Raw genomic sequence first — 20,776 nt, 5'->3', positions numbered from 1 at the left:
TTAAACGCTCGGCAAGCCTTTCTTGCTCGGGAATAGTGAAAATGTTAGAGCAGTGCCATAATGAGCTCGATTGCTCTTTCAGCTTATCTGTAATGTATGGATGACAATGCCCTAAAGAAGTTGTAGAAATACCTGCAGCAAAATCTAAATATTTTTTACCATCTTTATCAAAAAGATATGCCCCTTCTCCCCTGACTATAGGAGTGTCAAGTCTATTATACGCATTAACAACATGATCCATTTTATAAGTATTGTGGTATTATCTATACTATACCTGAAATGAATCCATTAACACAAAGCTTTTCCTTTAACCTCTTATGCTACTTCAACTAAAAATTTGGCTAATGCAAACCTTTTTTGTCATTCTATAGCTAAAGTGACTTGGTTTTACCAACACTTATTAGCCATTGTAAAAGTTTTTGTTTCTATTGAATGATAGTTGTAGCCTATGCAAGAAGTTTATTGACTTTGAGCGCACTTTAGCCTATACAATTTTAATATCTTAAACTACTGGACATGCCCGATCTAAAGACAATGATGTTAAATTTTGGACCTCAGCACCCAGCTGCACATGGAGTGTTGCGTCTTGTTTTAGAGATGGATGGTGAAGTGATCGAGAGGGCAGATCCCCATATTGGGCTTTTGCACCGCGGTACTGAAAAATTAATAGAACATAAAACGTATCTTCAAGCTTTGCCTTATTTTGATCGCCTTGATTACGTATCACCAATGTCACAAGAGCATGCATATTCACTTTGTGTGGAGAAATTGTTGCAATGTGAAGTGCCAATTAGGGCAAAGTATTTACGTGTCTTGTTTTGTGAACTGACGAGAATACTAAATCATTTACTGAACGTTTCTTCTCAAGCACTTGATGTTGGAGCAATGACCCCTCTTTTATGGCTCTTTGAAGAAAGAGAAAAAATACTGGAATTTTACGAAAGAGCTTCAGGTGCAAGGTTTCACGCAGCTTACATCAGGCCAGGTGGAATTGCAGCAGATGTTCCAGAAGATTTGATTGAGGATATTGCAAAGTTTATAGAGCAATTTCCAAAATATATAGACGATGTTGATGAACTTTTAACAGAAAATAGGATATGGAAGCAACGCACTGTAGGAATTAGTGAAATATCAATTAAACAGGCACTTGATTGGGGCTTTAGTGGCCCAATGTTGCGCGCTGCTGGGCTTGCTTGGGATTTGCGAAAAAGCCAGCCATATGAGATATATGATCAACTAGATTTTGATATACCGATCGGCCAAAATGGCGACTGTTATGACCGTTATCTAGTTAGAATGGCAGAGATTAGGCAATCTATCAGTTTGGTGAAGCAGTGCATAGAGAAAATGCCTGAAGGGCAAATAAAAACTGAAGATAGAAAAATTTCTCCACCGTCAAGAGCAGAGATGAAAAAATCTATGGAAGCTCTGATTCACCATTTTAAGCTCTATTCAGAAGGATATCACGTACCAGAAGGTGAGGCTTACGCAGTTGTTGAGGCACCAAAAGGTGAGTTTGGAGTGTATATAGTTTCAGATGGTACCAATAGACCTTATAGGTGCCGAATAAGAGCACCTGGCTTTGCGCATTTACATTTGTTTGCAAAGGCAGTATGTTAAGTGTTATAGCCGATTTTGCCTCAAACACAAAGGCAGTGCCTTGACTACTTGGATCCAGAAAAATTGATTGTGTACTATACAACATTTTCGATTAAAAGCGTAACCGTTCACTGTTAGACTGCATTCTGTGATTTTTAGCAAAACATGATCTTTCATTTGAGCTTCCTTCAATTTAAAATAAATACAGAAAATTGCTGCCTATAGCTAAACTGACCTTACCCAGAAAAAGTGGAGAGAAAGAAAGGAGTTTTTTCGGGTAAAATAAAATTTTGGAGGATTAGAAATGGCAAGAGAATATACGGCAGAATTCAAATTGGAAGCTGTTAAGCTGACAAATGAACAAAGAAAGGTAGGTCAACCAGTTGCAAAAGTAGCAAGAGATCTAGGAATAAGGGATAGTGTATTAGGAAAATGGATGAAGAAATATAACGAAAAAAAGTCAGCGGCAAATGCATTTCCAGATGTAGCACCTTATGACAAAGAGAGATTTGATTTACAGAAAGAGTTAGCAAAAGTAACAAGAGAAAGAGACATTTTAAAAAAAGCCCTGGCCAGTCAAAAAGAGTAAAATATTTTTTCATAAAAGAGCATAGTAAACACTATAAAGTGCAGGAATTATGTAGGGTTTTCTGCTAGTGGCTACTATAAGTGGACTACAAGGAAAATAAGCAGTAGAGAATCAGCAAATAAAGAGTTATTAGCAGATATTCAAAAAATATATCAAGCTTCTAAATGTAGATATGGAGCTCCTAAAATTCATGCTGAATTAAAGGCTTTGGGTAAAAGTTGCAACTTAAAAACAGTGCAAAGTATTATGCAGAAAAATGGTATTCAGGCTATATTGAGAAGAAAATTTAAAATTAAGAAACAACAAACGGACAGTAGCTCCCAATATATTAGACCAAAACTTTATTGTCGATCAACCAAATAAAGTATGGGATTACTTATATAAAAACCAAAGAAGGATGGCTATATTTGGCAACAATAATCGATCTATATTCACGCATGGTAGTTAATGAGCAGTTCAATAAATAAACAATTGGTTATGGACTCTTTATTAATGGACGTTAACAAGCGTAAACCTGCCAAAAATCTACTATTACATAGTGATCAAGGTTCACAATATACTTCGCAAGGTTATCAATATCTCTTAGCTGTAAAGAATATAGATGAGTAATAAAGGCTGTTGTTACGACAATTCTGTTGCAGAAAGCTTCTTTAGCTCATTGAAAAGAGAAATACTTATTGATACTTCACAACACTCTGCTCAACAAACTAGAACTGCAATATTTGAATACATAGAAATTTTTTATAACAAACAACGTCACTATTAACTATTGCATTCCAGAACAATTTGATGCATCATTCTTTTTGTAAAAAACATTCCAAACTTTCTCTCCACTTTTTCTGGGTAAGGTCAATAAACTATAACATTTTTACTTAATTTTGTCAACTTCTCTATTCGTTGAAAAAACAATCTTGCATAAAAAAATCAACTCATCTCTTTCAAAGGCTCTATATTGAAGATAGAAAGTCCAGAAGCGATGACGTGTGCTAAGGCCTGCACGAGAAACATTCTTGCAGCGGTGAGGTTTAAGTTGTCTTCCAGTATGAAACGCATGTTTAAATCACTCTTGCCATACCCCCATAAAACGTGAAACGCTTCTGCAACTTCAAGTAAGTAGAAAGTAATTCTGTGTGGCTCACAAAGCCTTGCTGCAATTTCTACCACATCTGGCCACTTTGCTAAGGTTTTTATGAGGAAGAGCTCTCCACCTGTCCTTAAAAGTGAAGGATCTGCTGTTGGGAGCTCTTTTGGAGCATTACGCATTAACGAATGAGCACGAGCATGCGCATATTGCACGTAAAAAATAGGGTTGTCTTTTGACTGTTCTTTAACTTTAGCAAAATCAAAGTCCAAGACCATATCATTCTTGCGTGTTAGCATTATAAAACGAGTTATGTCCCTGCCAACTTCTTCCACTACATCTCTTGCTGTTAGGAAGTTTCCTGATCTTTTGGACATTTTAACTGGTTTGCCATTCTCGAAAAAATTCACGATATTATGCAGTTTTACCTCTATTTTTGCTTGATCATCACTGAGCGCAGAGACGACTGCTTTGAGCCTTTTGACGTAACCACCGTGGTCACTACCAAGCTCTACGATCATATTGTTAAAACCACGTGATATCTTGTCAAAATGGTAAGCAATATCCGAGGCAAAATAAGTCCAGCTACCCCCATCTTTCTTCAATGCACGGTCAACGTCGTCACCAAATTTTGTAGAGCGAAATAACATTTCTTTTCTGGAAGTCCAATTTTCACTTTCTTTGCCTTTTGGTTTCTCCAGGTACCCTTCATACACTAGACCCTTGTCAGACAATATCTTTATACTCTCTTCAATTTTGCCACTTTTTTGTAGCTCATACTCTGAAGTAAAAACATCATGATTTACTCCAAGCAAGTTCATGTCTTCCTTTATGAGTTCTAAGATAAAACTTAAAGTATATTCCCTAATTATTTGATTATCTTGCTTTTTTAGAAATTCCTTGCCATATTTTTTAGCTAGCCCCTCCCCTATTGGTTTTAAATATTCACCTGGGTATAAACCTTTTTCTATACTGATTTTTTCTCCCAGAGCTTCTTTGTACCGCAGATATACTGACTTTATTAGTGTATCTATCTGCGCTCCAGCATCGTTAATATAGTATTCCTTAGTAACTTTATAACCAACTTTTTTCAATAAATTTGCCAGAACGTCACCAAATACTGCCCCTCTTGCATGACCAATATGCAGTGGACCAGTTGGATTTGCAGATACAAATTCAACATTGATGGCCTGATTGTTCCCTATATCTAGGGTGCCAAACTCTGTTTTTAGCTCATTTATTTGTTTTAAAATCCCATGCCATACTTTTATTTTTAAGTGTATGTTGATGAAACCAGGGCCCGCTATTTCCACTTTTGCAACTTCATCAAAAAGTTCAAATTCTTTGGCTAAAACCTCTGCAATTTCAATGGGATTCTTCTTTTCATGCTTTGCGAGCACCATAGCAACGTTTGTGTAAATATCTCCATGTGCTCTATTGCTTGGAGGTTCTACGATAAAGTTTGTTGTATCTGTATTTATAATACCTCTTTGCTTCAACTCGTTTAATTTACTCAAAATTAAGGAAGAAGCCCTTTTGAAAATGTTCATCAACTAGAAAAACTATGAAAACCTCCAACAATATAGCGAATAAGTGGGGCTAGTTGAAGGTTTATCTTATCTCTACTCTTTGTTTGATGTAAGGCGACCTTTTCTGGGTCAAAAGACCCAGAAAAGTTATAGTTTATATTAAGACATTGTCGTAATCATGGTAAGAGAAAGCCATACCTTCGCTGTAACCATCATTACCAGCATCAGGTTCTTTAACACCATCAGGTTCTTTAACATCATCAGGCTCTTTCTCTTTCTTTAGTTCATTCTTAATATTTTCTTTCAGTTCATTCATAGTCTTATCATCAATCTCAAACTTAAGACTTTTCTCCAGTTCATTCTTAATATTTTCTTTTAGTTCATTCTTAGTCTTATCATCAATTTCACACTTAAGACCTTTCTCCAGTTCATTCTTAATATTTTCTTTCAGTTCATTCTTAGTCTTATCACCAATCTCAAACTTAAGACTTTTCTCCAGTTCATTCTTAATATTTTCTTTCAGTTCATTCATAGTCTTATCATCAATCTCAAACTTAAGACCTTTCTCCAGTTCATTCTTAATATTTTCTTTCAGTTCATTCATAGTCTTATCATCAATCTCAAACTTAAAACATTTTTTCAGTTCATTCATAGTCTTATCATCAATCTTACACTTAAGATCTTTACCGCATTTATCATAAATCAACTTACTCTTATTGACTTTACAATCATCCAACTTTGTGAACAAATTAATTTTCAACATATCACTGACATAGCACGTATCAAGTGGCAATATACGTACATGATTTGCATTTTTTTGATTCGGACAAGAAAAAGTATTCGTTGGCATAAAATATCTCCATTAGTAAATAAAATTATTAAAAAATTAACCATAAGATGGAAGTGTGTACTAACAATGTACACACTGTATTACTTTTATATAATATGAACAGTGCCTTCTAACACTGACATATTGTGGGTAGAAAAAAAGGCTTCAGCACTTTTTGCATCTAATATAGAAGAGTTTATTACTTCTACACATTTATCACATTCAGAATTGTTTTCACAACTGCCCACAAGTTTACCATCTATAACCTGAAGGTTGTTTTTAGCATTCTGAATAGTTTTTGCACATTCTTTAAACTTGTAGCCTGTTGGCTCTTTGGTCTCAATATCAAGAATATCATCAGTTATTGGGTTGACCGTTATTGCAAGCTTTGAAAAATCAACGATTGTTTTAGATTCAGGTTCAGGCTTAACTTGTGGACAAGGGGGACAAGCAGGACAAGCAGGAGCAGGGGGACAAACAGTATCAGGACAAGCAGGACAAGGTGGTATATTTAAATCGAATTCGGGAAGCTGTATATTTAATTCGAGTCCATCATGCCGCGAGTCAAAGCGGTTATGGCAACGTGGGTCAAAGTTATGATGGTACCGTGGGTCAGTTATGCAAGCTGTGCGCACAGGAGTACATGAATCCATACGTGGATACGAAGAAAAATTGTAAGTCATAAAAATCCTTTAAAAAGCAACTATTAGATTATTATAGGATAAAAAAGTTAATGATTTAATAATTTTAAGGCTAAAATTAGCATACACACAGTACTTAACTTACAGTACATTTCAAAATACGACTTTAATGTAGCAGATATTAGAGTTAAAAATTTTACTATGGTAGATAATGATAAGATTCCAAGAAGAAGCTGTCAGTAGTCAAATTAGTTGTGTTGCTGAAATAAATTGTAATATATGGTTACTGTGAATAACAATTGCTTATCTTCTCAAGCAAAGCATGAAACACATGGGTTGAATAGCACCCATGTGCTCTTGGAAGCACGTATAGCTAGACGTGCGTTTATGAGTTGTTTAAAAACAATCTTCTAATAAAGAAACCCAAATTCATCACAAGGATTATGACATGTGTCATAATAATTATGATATGAGTTAAAATGATTGTGGCACGAATTAGTGGCACAAGGTGCGTATGCAGGTGCACAAGCTTGTGCACAGTTCGATACTGGTGTTGGTGAAACTGATGCTGGCGAATTAAAAGCCGTACATGGTAGTTTTGGTAAATGACTATAATTATAAACCATAATGATCCTTTAAAAAATACTATGAGATTATTATAAATTAAAATGATTAAAAATTTAATAACTTTAATTATAAATCTAGCATATCAACTAACGGTATGATTTAAATTTTCTTTCAATTCCACTGTATCTTCGCCAGTTTTGCATACAGCCCGTCTTTACTTATTAGAGAGTTGTGAGTTCCTATTGGCAACCGTAGCTCAGTTGGCAGAGCGTCAGTTTGTAGTGCTGAATGTCGCCAGTTCGATCCTGGTTACTCACCCTATTTTTCTGCAAAAATGCCATCTGGGCTGAAAAGCCCAGAAAGCATTCAGTCTTATATAAAATTAGTATCAACAGAAACAAGACTATCCTCATTATCATAATAGTAAGGATTTGTTTTTTCCGTACTATCAAAAACAGTTTTTAATAGTACTTCCTTATCACTGTCCCATGCAACTTTCTTCATAATTTTAGCAAAATCTTCACACTTTTTGTCAACTCCACAGTCCTTTATTTTGCCATTAGCCTTTAGATAAGGCTTTAATGAACTATACAATATCTGAGTGTTATTGCCCTCTTTATCTATCATTTGTCCTAATGTGTTAACAAGTATCAATGGTGCAATTTGTTTTGCTTTCGCAACAATTGTTCGATCGGACTCTCTAATGAGATCAGGACATGATTCTCTCATAAAAAAGCTTTTGTTGTATTCTTTATTATTATGATAACCGGCAGGGTAACAGAAACTCTTAATTTCATCGTCTTGACAGGCTATCTCTTGTGGATTATCCATACATTTTTTACATGACATATTACTAAAATAGTGTGCTGAATCAAAAAGCTCTGTAAAGGCAAATTTAAAATTTACTACACCGTAATAACCCTCTATTCCCTTTTCTATATATGTCGCAATTTTAGGATTACTATACATCTCAGGATACAATTCCTTTAGTAAATCAGATGTATTAAAACCTTGATGACCTATTTTATTATAAGCTGTATACCAAGAAGCATGCGCTCCACAATTTTCAGCTTGGGAACAATCTAAGGTTATTTCTTGAGATGTAATGACACTTGCTTTTCCAGTTTCATCTTCTTTCTCATCAGTATCAGGTTTGTTTGTACCAGTTTCATCTCCTTTTTCACCAGTATCAGGTTTGCCTGTACCAGTTTCATCTCCTTTTTTACCAGTATCAGGTTTGCCTGTACCAATTCCTTTCTCTTTTTTGCATTCTTCAGCTTCTTTTTTATACCACTCAACCTCTGCCTTTGCCATTCCAATTTTACACTTTACAACTTCTTCTTTGGCTTTCTCAACTTTCTTTTCACACTGTACAAATGCTTCTTTTATCCCTTCAGCCTCCTCTTTTGCTTTTCCAGCGTCTGCTTTTGCCTGTTTAGCTTCTGCTTTCACTTTTTCAATCTCATCTTGAGCTTGTTTTATTGCTAAATCGGCTTTTGCTTTAGCATCATCTTTTGCACGTTCTATTGCCTGTTTAGCATCATCTTTTATCCTCTCAGCATCTTTTTCACATTTCGCAAACTGCTCTTTTGCTTCTTTAGCTTCACCATGTGCTTGTTTTACTGCTTCCGCAGCTTTTGCTTTAGCATCATCTTTTGCACGTTCTATTGCCTGTTTAGCATCATCTTTTATCCTCTCAGCATTTTCTTCGCATTTTGTAAACTGCTCTTTTGCTTCTTCAGCTTCACCCTGTGCTTGTTTTGCTACTTCCTCAGCTGCTTTTTTAGCTTTAGCATCCTCTTCTGCACGTTCTATTGCCTGTTTAGCATCATCTTTTATCCTCTCAGCATTTTCTTCGCATTTTGTAAACTGCTCTTTTGCTTCTTCAGCTTCACCCTGTGCTTGTTTTGCTACTTCCTCAGCTGCTTTTTTAGCTTTAGCATCCTCTTCTGCACGTTCTCTTGCCTGTTTAGCATCATCTTTTGCACGTCCTATTTCCTCTTCAGCATCATCTTTTGCACGTTTTATTGCCCTTGCAGCATCATCTTCTGCACGTTTTACTGCCTTTTTAGCATCATCTTCTGCCTTCTGAGCCCTGTTTTTGCACTCTTCAAGTGTTTCTCTGGTAAATTCATCATCCTTTTTCTCTTTTTCGATCTGATCTCTTGGATCCGTAACCTGATCCTCAGTTGTGACCTCATCATCAGTTACTACCTTATCATCAGTTACTACCTGATCTTCAGTTGTGATTTTATCCTTGATCGTCTCATCTACACCCTCATCACTATAAGAAAATTTGTTAGTATATGAATAGCGATTATTGATTTTATCACTATAGTTATGTTTTAACATAGAGACCTCCTATACAGTTAAAATTGGAATTACATTAAGATAGAACAAGCTATGAATATAACGTGAATGAAAGAAACCACAGGTCACGAAATTTCCGGATAACTATGGAACCATTATAAAATAATAAAATTAAAAATTTAATAATTTTAATTATAAATCTAGCATATCAACTAACGGTATGATTTAAATTTTCTTTCAATTCTACTGTATCTTCGCCAGTTTTGCATATAGCCCGTCTTTACTTATTAGAGAGTCATGAGTTCCTACTTCTTCTACTTTCCCATGATTAATTACTATAATCTTGTCAGTCTTGAGTGCGGTTGATAGCCTGTGTGTAATTACGATTGTTGTTCTGTTTTGCATTAACTCGCTCAATGCTTTTTGCACGAGGTTCTCACTTTTATAATCAAGGGCAGAGGTTGCTTCATCCAGTATTAAAACCTGAGGGTTTTTGAGTATGGCTCTTGCTATTATAATACGTTGTTTTTGTCCTTCAGAAAGTTTTAATCCTCTTTTTCCTACAAATGTATCAAATTTATCAGGCAGCTTATCAATAAATTCCATCGCATAAGCACCGATAGCTGCTTGCCTTACTTCCTCATATTCAGCACCCGGTTTGCCATATAGTATATTTTCTATTATTGAGCAAGAGAATATCATGTGATCTTGTGGCACTAAGCCAAACAACGATCTGAGGTCATTTAACGCAATTGACTTAATATTGTGCCCATCGATAGTAATGCTACCTTTGTTTGGATCATGAAAACGGAGCAGAAGCTTTAAAATGGTGCTTTTACCACTGCCAGATGGTCCAACAATTGATACTGCTTGACCTGCCTCTATAGAAAATGATACGTTATTTAACGCTGGCTTATCAGACTGAGATTCATAAAAAAATGTTACGCCATTAAACGAAATTCCTTTTTGAACACTACAAATTTTTATAGGATCATCGGGATCTACTATAGAGCTTTTCATATTTTTAAATTCAAATAAACGCTCTACTATTCCAAGACCTCGTTGTAAATCACTGATATTATCGCTCAAATTATTTATAGCTCCTGCTGCGAGCGCTGAATAAACCACAAATGAGGAGAGTTCTCCTATAGTTATATTATTGCTTAAGACTTCTTTAATACCAAAAAAGAGCAAAACAACTAGTGAACCTATCACACACGTGATAACTAGAGTTACTAAAATAGCACGCAAGAGTACTAATTTTACGTATGATTTTGATACTGAGTTTAAATACTCCTTAAAACGGGTTTTTTCATTTTCTTCGAGTACAAACGATTTGATAGTCACTATAGATCTAAAATTTTCCTCACTAAATGACGCAAGCTCACTTAATTTATCCTGGGCAAAGCGTGCATGGCTACGCACTTTTTTTCCAAGTGAGGTCACGATAATGAGTAGTATAGGTATTATTGCAGCTGCATACGCAGTTAGTTGTATATTTGTATATAATAACATGGCAACACTACCAATCAATATTACAAAATTTCGTAATATGGTTAGTAAGCTGCTGTTTATTATTGATTGCAGCACAGAGGTATCAGTAATTAACGCTGAGATAACATCTTGTACACCTGTGTTCTCAAAGAAGCTTGGTTGTAAATCGGTAATACTGCTATATAAGTCATATCTGATTCTTGCGATAACTTTCTCGCTGCCAATGCCAATGAAATATAACCGAGTAAATGCAGTGAGAGAAATGGCTAAAACTATAAGTATTGCAACTAATAGTTTGGTAGTAAAATCGTGCTCTGTGCCAGAATCAATTATATTGCTTAAGCCTCTGCCAAAGAGGAGGATCGTTAAGGCTGAAAATAAAACTGCAATAAAAGCTATGACAAAATAGGATAGATTAGGCTTTATATAGTAAAATAACTGCCTAATATTAGATCGCATCGTATTTTGAAGTTTCTAAAGTTAAGTATATAGATTTTAGTTTCAGGGGAAAGGTATAGTATGAAGCAATTTAGGTTCTGCAGCTGTTGTGATTTTAGTCCACCAAGAAAGGGTAGTAGCTCGCAGAAACAAAAAACTTGCTTGACAAACTCCGCCAGCCCTCTTATCATAAAATTGAAGCTATTTATTTATCTTCTCTGTACAGATTAAATGACAAAAAAACTCACGTATCTGGCGTCTCATGTTTAATTTTTTGCACTATGTGCACCTTATGTCTTTATCAAACTTCTACCTACATAAGCTGAAACGCGCTTATAAAGCGTTTAAAACATAAAAAAACGCCAACTTAAAAAATGGATAGTGAATAACTAGCTACCCTAGGGTTTCTTTTGCCTTTTTTTCTGTTTAGTAAATTTCTTAATGTTTCTAATTTAGATTAGTTGCGGTTTAAAAGCAACTGAATCGCGATTATTAAGCATTTAGAATAAAAAAACGCCATACTTGAAAGTATAATGTAAGTAATTAGCCAACCACGGGGCTTCTTTTGCCTTTTTTTTCGTTTGGTAAATTTCTTAATGTTTATAGCTAAACGACAACCGTCATCCCGCTGCTTGTTAGCGGAATCTCTTGTTAGCGCCGCGGCGGTATGACGGTTCGTGGCAGCGTGACGATAAGCTCGTCATCCCGCTACGTGTTAGCGGGATCTCTTGTTAGCGCCGCGGCGGTATGACGGTTCGTGGCGGCGTGACGATAAGCTCGTCATCCCGCTGCTTGTTAGCGGGATCTCTTGTTAGCGCCGCGGCGGTATGACGGTTCGTGGCAGCGTGACGATAAGCTCGTCATCCCGCTACGTGTTAGCGGGATCTATGTTGAGAGATACCGCGAATGAATCGCGGTATGACGGTGTAGATGATGGTTAAGTAATTCGTCATCCCGCTGCTTGTTAGCGGGATCTAGAGATACCGCGGCGGTATGACGGTTCGTGGCGGCGTGACGATAAGCTCGTCATCCCGCTGCTTGTTAGCGGAATCTCTTGTTAGTGGCTAAGAGATACCGCGGCGGTATAGCTATACTTAAAAATATGGTTGAATAGTTGTTAATAATAGTGTATAATTATTAATCTTTTCTCAGTATTTTTACTATGGCTCTTTCTAAATTTCTCGATCCGAAATTGGACCTAACATTTAAAAAAATATTTGGTACTGAGAGAAATAAGAATATTCTTATTCATTTTTTGAACGATATTTTAGGGTTTACTGAGATAAATACTATACAAGAAGTGGAATTCCTCAGTACTATAATGGATCCTGAAATTGCATCTGATAAACAAAGTATAGTTGATGTTCTTTGCAGGGATTCTAGTGGGGCCAGGTATGTGATTGAAATGGTGCGACCTGAAAGCCTTCGGTCATATTGTTTAAAAGGAGAGGAATTCATTCAGAAAGAAACTGAAAGGATTCTAAAGCTTATTGAACCAGATGTTTTGCCATCTGAGTCTACGCATCAGTGCGAATTGGGTAACCAGTTGGTGCCGAGCGACGCGGACAATGAACCTCCTCTTGATAAAGAAGATGCTCAATCGTGAGAGAAAGCATAAACTACAAGCATCATGTGGTTGGAGGGCTAGGCTTAGTGGTATGGTGAACGTAAGTGAAGCTTCATAAGTATCGTAACGATTAAAGAGCTAAAGATGCTGATAAGCTCCGACCAAAAGGTAATGTGGATGAGTTACATTTTTCATTTCTGGATGTACGCAAATAATAATTCCACCGGTATAGAGAAGCCACCTAACCCACTATTGTATGACAAAAGGAACAGGATAAGCCTGTATTTTCGCCTATATGGCAGGCAACCCGCAAGGAATGCTGATGGATGTGCAGGTAAAGGATAATGGAGAAAGCGAATGCCATTTTGTAACGAAATGGATAGAATTTGTAACATTAATTCGCGTGAAAACGAGCAGACTTCCATTTGGTCCCTCATGACAAGAAACTTTGTTAACCACTTAAGGTAGGAAAGCAGATGATTACAAGTACAACTGTAAGTGCACCTACCAATAACTCCGAAGCATGGAACCAGTTACCCTGGAAGAAATGCCAAAAAGTTGTTATGAGGCTACAGAGGCGTATTGTTAAGGCTGTCCAACAAGGCAGATGGGGTAAGGTGAAAACTTTACAACACCTTCTCACACGCTCTTTTAGCGGCAAAGCTTTGGCGGTTAAGAGAGTAACTGAAAACCAAGGAAAAAACACAGCAGGTGTAGATCGTCAAATATGGTCAACTTGCAACACAAAATTTCAAGGAATAAAGCTATTAAAACAAAGAGGATACAAACCTTCTCCGCTAAAACGGATATACATCAGTAAGTCTAATGGCAAAAGAAGACCTCTTGGAATCCCTACGATAAAAGATAGAGCCATGCAAGCATTATACTTGTTTGCTTTGGAACCGATAGCTGAAACGATCAGTGATCGTCACTCTTATGGTTTTAGACCAAAAAGATCCTGCGCAGACGCTACTGTGGCTTGTCACTTGTTACTGGCAAGCCGTAACCAACTACAATGGATACTCGAAGGTGATATTAAAGGGTGTTTTGATAACATTAACCATGAATGGCTCATGAAGCATATTCCTATGGAGAAGAAAATTCTTCATAGCTGGTTAAAAGCTGGCTTCCTAGAATCAAAAACTCTGTATTCCACAACTGCAGGTACCCCACAAGGTAGTATCATCTCTCCAATACTAGCAAATCTAGCCCTAAATGGACTTGAAAAATCATTGGAAAGTCAATTTGGTAAACTTGGCAGTAAAAGAAGAAGCAAAATCAGAAGTGGAGTAAATGTAATCAGGTACGCAGATGACTTTATCATTTCAGGAATCACACGTGAAGTACTGGAAAATGAAGTAAAACCTCTAGTATCGTCCTTTCTTCAGGAGAGAGGTCTTATCCTTTCCGAAGAGAAAACAAAAATTACATCTATTACAACAGGGTTTGACTTTCTTGGTTGTAATGTACGCAGGTATAATAAGAAGTTAATTATAAAACCTTCAAAAGAAAGTATTAAGAAACTTCTTAATAAAGCACGTACATTGATAAAGGCAAACATAGCGAACACTCAGGCCGTACTAATCAAGTTGCTCAATTCCCTATTAAGGGGATGGGGAAATTACTACAGCCATGTGTGTGCGAAAAGAGCTTTTAACAAAATAGACCATGAAATTATGTGTGCTCTATGGAAATGGGCAAAGAAAAGACATCCTCGTAAAGGATTACGTTGGATAAAGAATCGTTACTTCAAGGTAATGAAACAACGCCAATGGGTCTTTGCTGCACCCATATGCAAGAACAAACCGAAAGAGATAAGGTATTTAAGACTGCTTAGGTTGATTGATATACCTATCAGACGACATGTTAAAATCAGGGCGGATGCAAATCCACTTGACTTAAAATGGAAAAAGTATTTTGATGAAAGAGTGAAACAAACAAAAATGTTAGCAAGCTCTTTCTCAAGAGAAGGTTCTCTACTGTTGGTGTCACCATTAAGAATGATGTTTTCTGAGGAATCATGAAGGACAAGCCGGTTCGAGAAAAGAAGGACTTAGATAAGGGGCTCAAGCGTAGTGTGGGGAAACCTGCATGCTGCGTTTCTAAGGGAGGGAGTAGTAGCAATACTACTTCCTTACCTAACCAGCTCACTCGTGATAAAGGCTTTGAAAAACGCGCACAACTTTATGCTGCTAAGGCTTACTCAAGACAAGCTGATAAATCTGGTAAATACGTTGATTTAAAGAAGATTTTCTTTATCGCGATTTCAAATTGTACCTTATTCCCTGATAAGCTTGACTATATATCTAGCCATACCATAAGAGATGAAAAAACCAATGAGCATGACTTAAAAGATTTTCAATTTATCTTCATAGAGCTGCCAAAATTTCCTAAGAGTAGAGCAGAACAACTAGAAAGTGTAGTAGACCGTTGGCTATTTTTTTTCAAATATGCAGATGAAACAACGGACGAAGATCTCAGAAAAATTGCGGAAAAATCACCAATAATAAAGCTAGCATATGATGAATTAGATAAGTTTCACTGGAATGAAAAAGATCTAGTAGCTTATGAAGAAAGAATAATGGATCTGCGCAAAGAAGAAGCCATTCTTGAATACAGACTTGATCTTGCTAAAGAGGAAGGTAGAAAAGAGAGGGAAATTGAAGTCGCAAAGAATCTACTTAAAGCAGGTGTTTCTTTTAATATTATAGCTCAAACTACTGGTCTTTCTATGAGTGAGATCAAAGAATTGCAGAATTAAGTGTGAATGGTTACGAAAAATATAAGTTTTTGCGATAAACGACATAGTGATGTATTTGTTGTTCAGCATGTCAGTGGAATATTTTCTGAAAAATTTCCACATAACTCTTTCAGATTTCATAATATCTCTTGCCACTCATCTGAACAGATACCCATTTTGGAGGGATACCAATAATAGTTGTGAGCGGTACAAGTTTAGTCCATATACCTTCCAAGCATAACACGCTCACGAAACTTTAATGCGATAGCTTGGTTTCTACTGAAAGACAGCATTATGCCAAGTGCGATGCTCGAAGATAAAAGAGAAGAACCACCATAGCTAAGTAACGGCAGGGTTATGCCGGTGGTTGGAAAAACACTCAATGTTACCCCTATGTTTATTATGAATTGTGTGATGAATTGAATTGAGATACCGAGAATCACCAACAGATTAAATAATTCATTTTCCCTATATGCAATGTAAAGCAAACGGGCGGAAATGATACCAAATAACATCAATGTGGCTAAGCACGTAATCAAACCAAATTCTTCTGCTAAAACAGAAAACACAAAATCTGTATGACAATCAGGAAGAGAGGCTTTTACGCTACCTTCACCAGGTCCAACTCCAGTTAATTGACCTCTTTTGAATGCTTCTAATGATTTTGTGACTTGAAAGTTATCGCGCTGCGTAAAAAAGACAAAATTGTAAATCCTTTGCTTTATATGTGGGAGGCATAAGTAAGCTATTGTAGTTCCAGTTGCGGCCATTCCTATTATGCATAGAAAGTATAAAAATGGTATACATGCAATAAACATTTGACCAATAAAAGAATATGTTAAAAGCATGGACATACTGAAATCAGGTTGCAAAAGTAACAACACAAAAACTAACAGAAATATTATGATTGATATGTGCATTTTAAACCTCATTTCGCTGGCCAAGATACTAGCTATAACAACAGAAAAAAATGGCCTTACGAACTCAGATGGTTGAACAGAAATTTTGACAATATGTAACCATCGTTTCGCACCTTTTACCTCTATACCAAGTATTATCGCAATTGCTATTAGAATAGTAAATAAAATGAAACCTGCGAACGAGAGGTTAAGTATAGTTCTTGTGTTGAGAAAAGAAAATGTCACCAAGGTAATTAGTGACAGGACTATATAAATTGTGTGACGCCGTATAAAATAATCTTGTGGTAAAGAAAGACGCTGCGCAATTACAGGGCTTGCTGAATAAACAAGAATGAAGCTTGTAAGCAACCAAACAAAAGTCTAATTTCATTTATTCATAAAGTTAAGAAAGTAAAGGTGATAAGGAAAGAAGTTAAACCATGGGGATTTTGTAGTATAATTTTAATGAGCGAAAATTTTCTTATAAAATATCTTTTTATAAATCCATTAAGCTGCACTTCTAAGCAATTCCATCACTATAGAGATGAATACCATATAGTGCTATCAGGAGTTGGGTATGTTAGTTTAGAAGACAAAGAATATGCTATAGCAAAAGACCATATGATAGAAATCCCAAGGGAAGTTTCCCATAGGATTGAAAATAGAAGCATAAGCTCTCCACTTGAAATAGTTGAATTTCAGATAGGAGAGCATTTATCTGATAATGATATAGTGAGGTTGGATGATGTATATGGAAGATTTTGAAATTCTAATGTTAAAGATACTCTATAAGCCTGCTAAATTTAAGGAAGCAAAAATCTCTAGTTTTCAAATAAAGAAAAGTCTACAATTATACGAAGTTTCAAAAATATAATGTTTAACCTCAAAATATTTTGTAATGTCCATTGCCTTTGAAATTACTATGGCTGCTTGCTATTTGCGAGCGAAAAATGCCAGATTTTGCTCTATAATGACTTTGTTCTCTATTATCGGCATTGCCCTTGGAGTTGCAACACTAATAGTGGTGATGTCTGTGATGAACGGATTCAGAGCAAAGTTGCTTGACTCAATACTTGGCATTGATGGCCATATTAATGTTTATTTTGATAGGAACATAAATTCAGATTACTACGCAGTTTCAAAATCTATTGAGAGAATTCCTGGTATATTAAAAGCTACTCCTATGACCAATGATCAAGTTATTATTGTAGCAAACGGTAAAATTGCAGGTAGCGTAGTGCGAGGTGTATCAACTAAAGACTTGCTTGATAGTACTGCCGTTACAAATAATGTAATTATAGGTGATGTAAAAAAATTTGATGAAGGAATAATAATAGGAGCACGCTTAGCAGAAGCTTTGAACGTTGACTATGGCGACGAAATTACGTTTATATCATCTGAAGAATTTGATGCATTACTTGGTGAAATGCCGCGAATGAAAAAATATAAAGTTATAGCAATATTTGATATGGGTATGTTTGAGTATGATAATACCTTGATATATATGCCTCTAAAATCAGCACAAGCCTTTTTTAATTATAAAAATAGCATAAAAAATATAGAAGTACTTGTAGACGACGTTACTAGAGCTGATAAGCTGGCAGATGCTATAGAAAAAGAAATAGGAATGGAAGCTGAAAGTTGGCAATCACAGCAAAGCCATTATTTTAGTGCTTTAAAAACTGAAAGAAATGTGATGTTTTTAATTCTCACTTTGATTATAGTTGTAGCAGCGTTTAATATTATCTCAAATTTAATGATGATAGTGCAAGAAAAGAAATCCGCGATTGCAATTATGCGTACATTTGGTGCAACAAGTGGAAGCATTATGCGTATATTTTGCGCTTGTGGTCTATTAATCGGTTTTACGGGAACTTGTCTTGGCTGTATTATAGGTGTCGTTTTTTCTCTCAATATCGAAAGCATTAGAGTGTTTTTAGAAAACATTACTAACGTCAAGCTGTTTGATCCTATGATATACTTTTTTTCAAGTTTGCCAGTGATATTAGTACCCCAAGACGTAGTAAATATTTCTGCACTTGCGTTACTCTTATCATTTTTAGCGACAATTGCTCCTGCGTTGCAGGCAGCTGCACAAGATCCTGCGGAGATACTACGTTATGAATGATACTCAGCAAAAGTACATAGGTTGGTTCTTAATTGTATTGTTATTTACCGGTTACATCACAATAAATAACATAATCTTTTTAAAAATAAATCAGCAAGAGAGTGAAAACAATGTGAAAGCTTTAACGGAAAACATGGATGAATTTAGAATGTTGCTTGAAGTTAATCAATCTAGAATAGAAAAAAAGATATTTGACCTCAAGAGAAGTCAGCATACTCAATGTGAGCAAGGTGATAATAACTCAAGATGTAAGAACCTTGCAAAATTGCTATTACTTGTGGTTAAAATGAAGAATTCGTTATTGCGAGAAGCAAAATTTTATAACCATATAAATTCAATAAAGCCTTTGATATCAGAGCTTGACGATCCAGAGATAGAAAATGCAGTAGATGAATTAGAAAATTTGAAAGAGATAAATACCTTACACGAATTGAAGTTATCTTTTGAAAAAACTATTGATACTATCGATTACAACAAAAGTACATTGTCTAAAAAGATCATTTCAAACTGGATAAAGGTAGACGACCGAAATGATCCATTAAGAGTAAAATTCGCAGAAATTGAGGAGTCAATAAATGATAATGATTGGCAAAATATAACTGTTACAGTAAGCAATTTAACGCATTCAGAATTCAAGCCATGGCTGAATAAATTGAATGGTTTTATTGTAGCTTCTAAGAATATTTCAACAATATATCATCACTTATTACAATATATCTCATGATTTATTTTATAATTTTCGCTTTTTCGTTTTTATTTGGTATATGGGTCAAGGTAAGTGGTGAAGTAATAAAATTGGAATTAGGCAATTACACTATAAGTATTGATCTATATTTCATTATTTTTACTTGTGTAGTTTTATTATTTTTATTAATTACACTTGTACGCTTTTTTTCCTCCATTTCATCAACATTTGCCAACATAAGAAATAGAAGAAGGGATAGGGAAGAATTGCTTCTCTTTGAAGCTTTCTTTAGCATAGACTTAGACAATATAGAGAATGCCCAAAAGCTAGTTAAAAGTCTGAGTGAGGAGAGCGATAGGTTGTCTTTAATAAAGCTCTTTAACTCAGGTAAGACGGGAAATTACAGCTTTTTCAGTAACGGTTTAACAAATATTGCAAATAAAAATCGTAACTTAGCTCTACTTCTAGCCAATAAGCTGATTGTCCACCTCAAACAAGAAAAAGTAGTCTTTCAAAAATTTATAGAATATTGCTCTAGTTCAATTAACGATAAAATGCTATCTATTCCCTTTCAAATAGAGCATTGCATATTGAAAGAAGATTGGATTAATGCAATTTTGAGGTTGAAGGAAGCAGTTAAGTCCAATATTTTTCTCCCCTTTGATCATAAAGAAATGTTTGCAGTGTTTTATTGCGCTTTAGCAAAGCAATATGAAAGTAAAGGAAATTTTAAGGAGGCTATAAAGTCTTTATTTAGAGCACAACAGTAGAACTTATGCAAGTTTACTGTTGCTGAAGAGGTAATTAATATTGCTTTAAAGTTTTTATTTGTGCGTAAAGGATAAGTTGCTACAATAAAAAAATAAGATAAAAGTAGCAATGGACATGTGTTCAGAAAGGTTTAAGTTATGCAGGAAGATAACAAAAAAGAAACAATAAAAGAAGAAAAAGGCATATTAGGATGGATAGAATATAGATTGCCTATATTTTCTTTTCTAAGACACACTGCTTCTTACCAAGTGCCAAAAAACTTAAATTATGCTTGGAACTTTGGCTCTTTGGCTGGTATAGCGCTGATTTTACAAATAATAACAGGTATATTTCTTGCTATGCACTACACTCCGCATGTTGATTATGCGTTTAATAGTGTAGAGCGCATAATGCGAGATGTGAATTACGGGTGGTTAATACGCTACACTCACGCTGTTGGAGCATCGCTCTTCTTTATGGTAGTCTATGTTCATATAATGCGTGGATTATATTACGGATCTTATAAAAGACCGAGAGAGATGGTGTGGTTTATTGGAATATTTATATTTTTTGCAATGATGGCAACTGCCTTTATGGGATATGTATTGCCTTGGGGACAAATGAGTTTCTGGGGTGCAACAGTTATAACCAACTTATTTTCTGCTATACCTTTAATTGGCAATAAAATAGTTATATGGTTATGGGGTGGTTTTTCAGTGGATAACCCAACCCTTAACCGTTTTTTCGCTCTGCATTATCTTCTGCCTTTTGTTATTATTGCTTTAGCTATGCTTCATGTGATAGCTCTGCATAGGTTTGGCTCTGGTAACCCAAGTGGAGTGGAGGTAAAATCAGATAAGGATACCATCCCTCTCTATCCTTATTATATAGTCAAGGATTGCATAACTTTTGGTCTGTTTTTTGTAGTTT

General features: G+C 35.6%; 1 protein-coding gene across 1 annotated transcript; it reads left to right on the top strand.

The window, feature by feature from the left end:
• The first annotated feature begins 524 nt into the window (after positions 1-524).
• On the top strand, positions 525-20,660 carry LOC123257817 (NADH-quinone oxidoreductase subunit D-like). The gene is made up of 2 exons (XM_044717800.1): positions 525-1,610; positions 20,651-20,660. Exons 1-2 carry the CDS (start codon positions 535-537, stop codon positions 20,658-20,660), a joined length of 1,086 nt encoding a protein of 361 aa, XP_044573735.1. The 5' UTR covers positions 525-534.
• The last annotated feature ends 116 nt before the right edge of the window (positions 20,661-20,776 follow it).

This window comes from Drosophila ananassae (genome assembly GCF_017639315.1).
Source record: "Drosophila ananassae strain 14024-0371.13 chromosome 4 unlocalized genomic scaffold, ASM1763931v2 tig00000066, whole genome shotgun sequence".
Lineage (NCBI taxonomy): Eukaryota > Metazoa > Arthropoda > Insecta > Diptera > Drosophilidae > Drosophila > Drosophila ananassae.
This window is presented reverse-complemented; position numbering and strand designations above follow the sequence as displayed.

Coding starts and splice junctions, on each gene's coding strand:
- LOC123257817 (XM_044717800.1), top strand. CDS start 535: ATGATGTTAAATTTTGGACCTCAGCACCCAGCTGCACATGGAGTGTTG.